We start from the raw sequence: 10,018 nt of genomic DNA, 5'->3' as shown, positions 1-10,018 counted from the left end.
AATATATATAAAATATAAAATATTTTTTAGATAAATTATAATAATATATTTATATTTTTTAATATTAAAACATAAATAATTTTTTAATTATTTTTAATATCTTATTTTAATTATATAAAGTATTTAAAATATTTTTTTAATAAATAATAATATATACTATTTCTAAATTTATTTTAAGAATACATGTTAAGAATAAGATTGGACACGCTGACACGTGATAGTATTTAGGTGTTTCCAAGCGTGTCCAAACAAAAATTTTTTAATTTTTATTAAAACACGATTGGACACAACAGACACGCATGTCGGATGAGTATAAATGAGTATCATATTCAAAATGTATCCGACACGCGAACACGACAAAGTTTCCATACTTCATAGGTTTCATCGTATATAACTTATTAAGAAATTGATTTCCCATATGAGTACTCATATGAAATGTCTCCATACAAAGATCGTGGTCGAGAATTGTGATTTAATATGTTTGATTTAGTTGTTTAATATTATGCATGTCAATTTGTTAACGTTATCTTTTTGTTTGGTGAATATTCACATATTTTTATTTTTACTGTTAGCAAGTATTGTTTATCATTGGTTGAATAAGGCTATTAACTTACTAGTATGATTTGGATTTAAGTTATATTATAAGATAAGATGTAGCTGTAGCTGCATAAATTAAAGCCATAATAGTAAGTTCTAAATGGCATACATTCTGTTTAGTAGTTCAGAATCGGAGTAAGCAGTGACTGAAGAAGACTTAGTCTTATTTGTATCCATGGAAGATCTCCTTATGTTCTTCAAATTAGAGGCCTGAATACGGTGCTTAATAACCCAATAACACATAGTCCCCAAGGTTGTAACCATTATTGTTGTCCCAATAACAGTAACCGAAATAGCAAGCCACATCTCTTGTTTCCCAACAACAACAAAAGCCAATGCCAAGAATGAAACAGTTATAAGCACACAAGCCAACCACATTAGCTTGTTTATTATAGCCATCATTTGCTTCTTTGCTTTGCTCTCTATAACCACCACCGAAGTTTGAACCACAACCACAGCAAGGGATATGAAAAGTGCAATTGAATCAAACACAAAGAAGATCAAGAATGCACCCTGTGGTGCTATGTTTGCTTCACCAAGTGTTGACCCTTCAGGGACATCGCTTGGATCATCAACAAACTGCCCGGGGACTGTGAAGATCGCCGCGAATGCCACCGTTGCAATTAGCACTGCCACCACGGTTGTTGAGTTTATTGCATTGTTTAGGCCTTCTTGGTGCATCTTGTTGATTCTCTTTGCTATGCCTTGCACCCGCTTTCGCGTTTGTCGGGTGTGCTCTAACTGGTTGTGGACCTCATGTTTGATGTCACTCACAGTTTGTTTTAGCTCCCTGGCAGACGTGGTTGCGGTCGTGGCTGTGGCTGTGGTTGTGGCTGTAATTCCATGGGACTTTACTAAGGCGTTGGCGTTCACAACGCCGTGCTCTAACAGAATATTCTTAACATCGTGGTTCCCCATTTTTTCAGCAGTGTCTAAAGCAGTCTCACCAGACCTGTTAACAACTTTTTTGTTTGTTTCTTTCTGCTCAAGAAGCTTCTTTACAATCTGTGCAAACAAATCAAATTTAAGCCAAATGGGGATTGTCTTTCTATGTTGATATCAAGTTATATATTTACCTGAGCCCTGCCCTTTCTAGATGCTATATGCAATGGTGTGTTTCCCTTATTGTCAACAAAGTTTATAGTTGATGGATCTCCTTTGATCAACTCCTCCACCACCTCAAGATTCTGTCCCTTCACGGCCATATGAAGCGCCGTCTGCCTCTTCTTATCGATTCGAGTTGCAATCTCTCTGTCCTGCTCAAGAAGCACTTTCACAACCGCAACATGTCCATTCCTTGCAGCAGAATGCAAAGCTGTTTTCCCATTGCTCTTGGCAATGGTTGCCAAGCCTTTTCCTGCTTCCAAGAGGAGCTTCACTATCTCAACGTGCCCTTGTGTCGCCGCCGTGTGCAATGCTGTGGTGTTAGATTGATCCACAGTCATTGATAATTCAGGATGAGCTTCCATAAGGATCTTCACTATATCTGCAAAAAGGAACAATCCTAGTGCCTAAGAACATTTATTCACAAACCTAACAATATAGTCTTACTAATTACTAAGGATAATTAAAAAGGTAAAGAAAAGGAAAAGAGATACAGACCTAAATCCCCTTGTTTGGCAGCAATATGCAATGCATCAAAACCGTTCCTAGCTTTGATTCCAGCATCAGCAAGATCATAAAGTTGAATCAACTCCCTAACTAGATCAACATAACCATATTCGGCAGCAACATAAAGAGGTGTTTCACCATCTTGGTTCTGCCTTGCCAATAGCTCATGGAGTTCCTCCTGATCTTCTATACCAGTAAGGGTCTCCCTTAGTACAGAGAGACTCCCTGATCTTGCTGCAGAATGCAAATGGGTATCATCCCTCTTCCCTGTTAACTGTTTGGTCATTTTCTTCCCGGTGACACTCATTGTTTCTGGAATTCACCTACCTACTCAATTTCTCTGCTTTCTTCTGATTCTAATTCTAACTCAATATAGTATATACAACCTTCTTTTCTTCCTTCCAGCAAAAACCCAGATCAAAACTAGCATTTTTCATGCATAAAGTGTAGGATCATTTCATACCATTATGGAATCAAAATTTGTATCCTTCTATTTTCTTCAGGTCTCCGGGATCAATGCCTGTAACCAACAAAATTGAAGAAATGTAACACAATGTACTGTCTGAAAAAAAGGGCTAAGATTAAGAATTGAAACGTGAAAGGCACATGTAATAATAGATAAATAGATAGAGATTGCAACAATAACTTCTATTATGTGAATCTAAATTCGAAGCAGAAAAATGGAATTGTAACACACGCACCTAGCTCAGCGATAAACAAGGCACTTTTGCAAAGGTGGTGATCATTGTCGGGGAAAACATATAACGGAAATAACAGAACCAGCTGTGTATATAATCAAATTAAACGGAGTTTGCTAAATACAATCCATTTATTAATGAAATGGATTTTATTCCATAAATAAACAAACAAAATTAATAAATGCTTTTCTTATTCTTTAAGTAATTATTGGATCGGATGTATTTATTTTACTAAGTATATGGTATAAGCACATTATTATATGGACGAATATATTTGTATTTTGTAATGTCCTTATCAGACCCACGTGATAATGACGTCAATGCATGTTCGAAATTAGAGTTAACCTAAACTCCATTAATCTTTTTGTAATTGTGTTTGGACTGACGAGTAGGAAGTAGTAGACTTACGTCATTCTTAGTTGTCTTATGTATAGGATATATGTGAAACTAAGGAGGTGAAATTGGGTAAAAAACTATGAAAACTAAAGGTGTGTGACAATGCTGGATAATTAGTATCAAGCCATCTCAATATGTTTGATAGTTTCATGATTGATGGCTAACACAACTTTAATTAATTCGAGAGAACAACTCATTGATTTTTGTCGCATAGGCGATTGGCTAATTGTAAAATTGGATAGTCAGTGAATAAATTATGAATTGATTTATTTTTGTGCAAGTTTTTAAACTTCGTCTCTGATCTTTTTTCTTCCGGGGGGTTCTATGTGAAAATTATTTACATTAATTAAGGAGATATCTAAACTATCAAATTATATATTAACAATTGCTCAATCTAATTAACGCTATAGCTTATATGTTAACAACATGCATGAATTAAAGGTTCACATGGTTCAGAACTTCACAGAGTTACTAGATTAGAAAAAGAAAAAGAGGGAAGGTGGGGCACGAAGGTTTAATTATAGAAAAGTATAGCTAGATAATGAAAATACTAAATAATGTAAATAATAAATATATCGAATATTTATTTATTAGGTGTGCAAATAATTATTTTATTATTAAAATTTAGGTGAATAATTTAGAGGTATAATATATTTTTATTTGATCAACAGTTATTTATATTATTTAAAAAAATCATTGATTCTCTAGCATAATCCGTTTAATTATTTTAATGGTGATGATTACTTCGCATAGAAGAAACCGAGAAGAAATTAAATGTGTTGATTCATTAGAGCATCCAAATACTACTGTTAAGTAAGTAAATGGAACATGAAAAAGTAGCAATAATTAAAGCCCAACGTAATGTTATTTTGAAACTCAACAAATATAATTTATATATTAAAATCAGTTATTAATATATTTATATATAAATATATATTATTTAATTTATTTTTAATATTTATTTATATCTTAATATGTATTTTATATTGATAGTTAATTTTAATAATTAATCTTTTAATAATGTTAAGAAAACAAAAAATAACTAAAACTTACCTTATTTAATATTAATTATTGTAATAATTAATAAAGAGAAAATTTTATTTTTCTCCCATGCGAAATGTTAAAATGACACTCTCCTCCCCTCTATTTTATAAATGTATATTTTTTTCCTTTCTAACTTTTAAAAAACCTCTTCTTTAATCCATTTTAAATTTTTTGTGTTAACTAATGTTAATTTTATCTATTTTAAAAAAAAAATTATTTTTAAAAAATACCCATTAACAAAAATTTTAGTTTTTATCATTAAATTTTGCTTACCAAAATACCCTTTAATAAATTATTCTTTTATTTATTAAATTATATTTTTAAAAAAATTTAATAATTATATTATTTTTTAAAAATGTCTCTTCAATAATTTTATAATTATTAAATTATAATTTTACCAAAATTTTCGTAAAATATTTTGGTAAAAATACAATTTAATCAATAAAAAAATATTTTATTAAAGGATATTTTGGTAAGAAAAATTTAATGATAAAAAATAACATTTTTGTTAATGGCTATTTTTTCAAAAAATAATTTATTTTTTCTTAAAAAATGGATAAAGTTAATATTAGTTGACACAAAAAATTTAAAATGAATTAAAGAGGAAGTTTTTTAAAAGTTAGAATGGAGGGGAATGTACATTTATAAATAGAGGAGAGGGGAGTGTCATTTTACCATTTCACAGGAGAGGGGAGTGAAATTTTCTCATTAATAAATACTAAATAAGACAAATTTTAGTTGTTTTTTATTAATTTTTTTTGTTACTAAATATTTCTGTTAATTTTAATATACATATAATATAAGAGTTATGCTACACATACAAATCTTACAAGTTGGGCCAATTTTAAAAAAAGCTACATTCACCCATTGAGCGTGATAACACACGCGTCACTCAACCGTTTCCAAAGCGCGCTCTTATTTACTATTATGGAAGACGCTTCTTCTTCACGTTCCTCCTTCTCCACCTCCTCTTCCTTCTTCTTCTCCTTCTTCTTTGTGTTTCTCCTTCTTTTTCTTTTCGTGTTTCATCTTCATCGTTATTTTTTTGATACTGTTTACTGCATTTTTTTCCTCCTCCTCTTTCTATTGATTTTGTAACATTATGTATTTTTTTTCTTTGTTTGATTTTTTCTCCTAAGAAGAATGATAAGAAAACGAAATAAGAAAATGAGGAAGAAAAAACATTAGAAGATGAGGAGGAGGAAGATGAAGAGTTTTGAATTGTGCAGAACTTAACAGAATAAAAATACACCAAAAAATTCTTAAAATACACCCAAATATCTTCGTGTTATACCCAAATATCTTCGTGTTACACCCAAATTTACTGTAAATACAGAAAAATATTTTCTCTAATGCTGCATTTTTTTCTTCTTCTTTTTTTCCTTATTTATTTCTTTCTTTTAGTTAAATGAATGTAAGTTCATCCTCTTTCAAGTTATTTTGCAGCATTATGTGTTTCTACTTCTTCTTTATTTGATTTTTTTATTTTTATTATTGTTAAGAGAGTAAAATAAGAAGATACTTGAGAAGGTAAAATAAAAAAGAAAAAAGAAGAAGAAGATGGTGATGATGATAAAAAAAAAAAAAGAAGAAGCAGTAGAAGATGAGGAGGAGGAAGAGGAAGAGTTTTGAATTATGGAGAACTTATTAGAATAAAAATACACCCAAATATCTTCGTGTTACACCCAAATATCTTTGTGCTACATCCAAATTTGCTATGAAAAAATGTTTCCTCTAATATTATATTTTTTCTTCTAAATTGAATCACACCTTAGCCACTTGATTAGATTTAAAATAATAATCAATTTCGTTCTGGTTCAATTGACAATTTGAACTTGAATTATTTATTATCTTCAACAACGAGATAACTGATGATGGAGGAAAAAGAGAAAAAGAAAAGAGGAAAAGAAATTCCAAAGAGGAAGAGGAGAAAGAGGTGGTATTGATGATGACGATAACAAGAAAGAAAAATTACAAAAAAGAAGCTAAGTGACACGAAAAAAGAAAAAGAAGAAGAAGAGAGAGAAAAAAACATAAAAAATACGTGAATATAAATGATTTGTATGATTTATATGAAAAAACGTTTATACGTAAAGAATAACTCATAATATAATCGTTTTAAACCTATAATATATAATTTGGTATATATTATTTCTCTTAGAAAGTTAGCGGAAACGGTCAAAGAAAGTTGAAATGGGTCAAGATTCAAAAAAGGCTTACTCTATAAACAACTAAAAAGAAGAAAGGTGAGTGGTGGTAGGGAGACACATGGAGTGTGTGGTGTGCAAAGATCCAAACAAACAACGCCGAATACATAGCATTGTTTTCATTTCATGTGGTTAATGCTAAACTTTTCTGTCGGAGCTTCGTAAATAATAAATGCTACTACAAATTAAAACATAGTAACCAACACAACAGTGCGCACGTGAATTCTTCATGGACGCACGTGAGTAACACCACATACACGGCATCAATAAGTCCCAATTTAGATGTTCTTGTTCTTAATTGGACAATGCTGCTGCCACGCCTAATCTCTAGTAATAATACTGTAATATGATGTACATGTGTAGGTGCGTGTGGGTCGTATTATTAATTAATTGTAGGCGTACATTGTAAACAAGAAGATACTATAAATAGTTAGCACATATATACATGCAAAAACAGTCATGAGGATAATGGTCATCAGTTTCAAATAATACAATGTTTGTGAACATCAACATTAGTTGAATTGAAAGAATTGTAATCTTGAACAGGGGCGGAGCCTCATACATTTGAAGGGGCAATGGCTCTCCAATTTAAAATTTTTTATGTATATAACTTTTTAAGTTTTATATTAGTCCCGTTTAATTTTATTTTTTTCTTCTTCTAAAATTATATATATATTTTTACATTAATTCCCTCTAAAAAATTACTCTAATTTTTTTGGTTTTCTACGATATTCTTTAATCCGACAGGTCAAGGACTAATCTGCCACAGTACTAATCTCCATTTAAGGGTTTAGTGCATGCATAAGGCGAAATTCGAATCTCCGATATTTGTTTAAGCAAACTGGTGAACTAACAACTAAACCAACCCAATTTGACTACCAAAGTGTCACTTGTTGACCAAGTAAACTAGCTATATCATATGCATTGGGCTCTTGTGTTTAGAAAGCACTTTCAAGTTTCAAGTCCATTGGGCTTTAAGTTAATTACCGTCTATTCATGCCCAATCCGCCATGTAAGCTTCAAGATTTCAAAGGTAGGGAAACCAAAAAATGCACATAGACCAAAACACAACATGCTAAGAAATATTGCTTATGGGCTTAATCTCACAAAGGCACAAACTACCAAAAACTAGAAGAAAATTGGTAATAGGGAAACAATAATTTTCACTATTGTGCCCAGAAAAATAATAAATTTTCAATTTTAATCTAATCATACAAGAGAAATTAATACACTCGTAAATACACACTCAAAAGTCAAAAGTCAAAATGGTTAAAACAACTTTTGATTTTTTTTTTTTAATTCTTAGTTCATATGAAAAATTAAAGAAAATATTATATGTATTTTTTAATATATTTTTATTTTTGCATTATCACAAATTCATGCACACTACATAATCACACATACAACACTTTTAAAAATTCAATTCCTATATTAGTCTCAACCAAATTTTAAATTTAAATCTAGTTGCTCACGAGATAAATGGATTGTCACTGCACCAAAAACTCGACCAAGTATTTATCTTAATCTGAATACAGCCATATCCCACTGCATAGTCACTTTATTTTTCATTTATTGCTCGATGCGTTCTTCAAATGTATGTGTAATTAATTCATCCCACACCCCTTGTCATAACATTGCCTTCGGATTTTGGCATCTGCAGATTCGCTGACCAAGATAGAAAATATTCAGAAATATTTGGTAACCAAAGAAAATCAGCCAAAAACAGTGATAACTTATCTTATTTAGCATTCATTAATTGTTGCGACAATTAATAAATATTAAATAAGACAAGTTCTGCTGTTTTTTTTTTTTTTTTGTCTTCCTAATATTACCCGAAAATATAAAACTATATCTTTTTCTTAATTAAATGGCAAATATATAGTAGTATTATATATTATTTAAAAACATTTTGAATTTTACTACCTTGTTTCTTCACGTGCTCTACATCTATCTTTTCAGGGGTAAAAATTAAATAACCCGTTCTCCACCTCCACCTTATTTTTTTTGGTATTTTGACCACACAGCTCTGCTATGTCCCAGTCAGATTTCAAAATTTGGAAGCTTGACTAGTAGCATCAACTCATATAGATCTCCCTGAACCATAATATGTCACTATATGCTGTTGCTTCCAATGTAGAAGCCTATATTCCTTTTACAATAATGGGCATTGCCTACAAATGGCATACCCAACTTTCTGGTGTTTTCTTTTTTTCTTTTTTTTTTGTTAAATCAAGAAGTAAATTCCGTACAAAAATTTTAATTTTGAAAGGAACTACTACATTGATAACATAATAATACCAAGACCAAAAAAAAAAAAGATAATATAATAATACTGATAGCTAATTAGTTACTATACTGTGCTGTACATGAACGTAGTATATATATATAAATCCAATATCTGCATGTTCCACCAAATCACAGCCAAGTTGGTCGTCGTGCAATTAATATGCACGAAAGAGATAGCTACCACATAGGACTTGGCCGTTACGAAATGTACGAATAAAAAAGAAAATAAAGTGTATAAGAAAGTGTAATTAATAACGTAACGCATGATATTGTTCATATTTTTTACTCACGTCAACAAGAAAAGAAAATCGCCAATGAGTAATAGTTCAAATGACATAATCTCCCCATACTCAATTAATAGGTTGCGGGTTCGAGTCTCATATATTTGGTAAAAAAAAAATCATATTATTTTCACCCATTATGTTAGATTTGTATATTATTCCAGTTTTGATTTGTAGATAAAAGAGAGGTGTGTCAAATATAAAAATGAATAGGTGTTTGTGGTGCCAAAATATATATTAAGTTCAAGTAGTATAGGATGAAAAAACCTAGCATTTTAGCTAATAATTTAAATTTTTAGATGGTGTAATTTTATTAATTTTTTTTAATGGAGTGTTTTAATGTTTTCATGTGTTAAGTACAAAAATCAAAGAGATTAGTCCGACTACAGTTAAAATGTTAGTTGTTTGGAAAATTATTTTACAATGAGCAATCAGTGAGTAAAGCCAGTTTCAAGGAAGGATGGATGGCAGTAAATTCTGGTTCTGAAATCTGAACTACTGTGTTAGAAATTTAATGTATGTCTGTTGAGGCCAGTTGTCCAGTGAGTAATGGGTCGTCCCGTCACCATGTTTTTCCATATATGAATGTTCCTCTACATATACATTTATTGACTTCATCTTTTATTGTTGCAAGTGTGAGGAGTGTTGAAGTTAGTCTCACTTTAAAAAAAGTAAAAAAAAGTGAGGAGTTTATAAGATGAGAGACCCATTAAATTAACACCTTAAGATTTTGAATTGGATGTGGTGTCTTCTCATCTTATATTCTCTCAATTGATTCTTCTCTGAAATCTTCTCGATGATCGAAAACTCCCACGGTTGATTCAACATCATTATCATCCAATGAATTTGAAAGGCAATTCACGAAACATATATTATAATATAGTATCAAATTTAAATA

The 10,018-nt window shown here is 30.7% G+C and overlaps 2 protein-coding genes across 3 annotated transcripts in view; both read right to left on the bottom strand.

The window, feature by feature from the left end:
* Positions 600–3,092, bottom strand: LOC107612276 (ankyrin repeat-containing protein At5g02620-like). 2 transcript variants are annotated; one of them, XM_021108592.1, is made up of 4 exons: positions 2,910–3,092; positions 2,200–2,770; positions 1,674–2,083; positions 600–1,602 (listed from the first exon to the last, which is right to left on the bottom strand). In XM_021108592.1, exons 2-4 carry the CDS (start codon positions 2,513–2,515, stop codon positions 694–696), a joined length of 1,635 nt encoding a protein of 544 aa, XP_020964251.1. In that variant the 5' UTR covers positions 2,516–2,770; positions 2,910–3,092; the 3' UTR covers positions 600–693. The 2 variants fall into 2 exon arrangements, with proteins under 2 accessions (XP_020964251.1, XP_016169549.1); XM_016314063.2 differs by having other exon boundaries at positions 2,200–2,728.
* LOC107612181 (3-ketoacyl-CoA synthase 12-like) overlaps positions 3,644–10,018 on the bottom strand; it is a 9,236-nt gene continuing 2,861 nt past the window's right edge. Inside the window, exons 2-3 of the mRNA XM_016313998.2 lie at positions 8,667–8,672; positions 3,644–3,660 (exon numbers count right to left, since the gene is read on the bottom strand). The gene's annotated coding sequence lies outside the window, so the exon portion shown is untranslated. The remainder of the gene's footprint in view (positions 3,661–8,666; positions 8,673–10,018) is intronic.

The sequence above is a fragment of the Arachis ipaensis genome, chromosome B08, assembly GCF_000816755.2.
Source record: "Arachis ipaensis cultivar K30076 chromosome B08, Araip1.1, whole genome shotgun sequence".
Lineage (NCBI taxonomy): Eukaryota > Viridiplantae > Streptophyta > Magnoliopsida > Fabales > Fabaceae > Arachis > Arachis ipaensis.
The sequence above is the reverse complement of the archived record's forward strand: the minus strand, read 5'-3'. Positions and strand labels throughout refer to the sequence as shown.

Coding starts and splice junctions, on each gene's coding strand:
- LOC107612276 (XM_021108592.1), bottom strand. CDS start 2,515: ATGAGTGTCACCGGGAAGAAAATGACCAAACAGTTAACAGGGAAGAGG. Junction 2,084..2,199: donor TGCCAAACAAGGGGATTTAG/GTCTGTATCTCT, acceptor TCCTTTTTGCAG/ATATAGTGAAGATCCTTATG. Junction 1,603..1,673: donor CTAGAAAGGGCAGGGCTCAG/GTAAATATATAA, acceptor TTGTTTGCACAG/ATTGTAAAGAAGCTTCTTGA.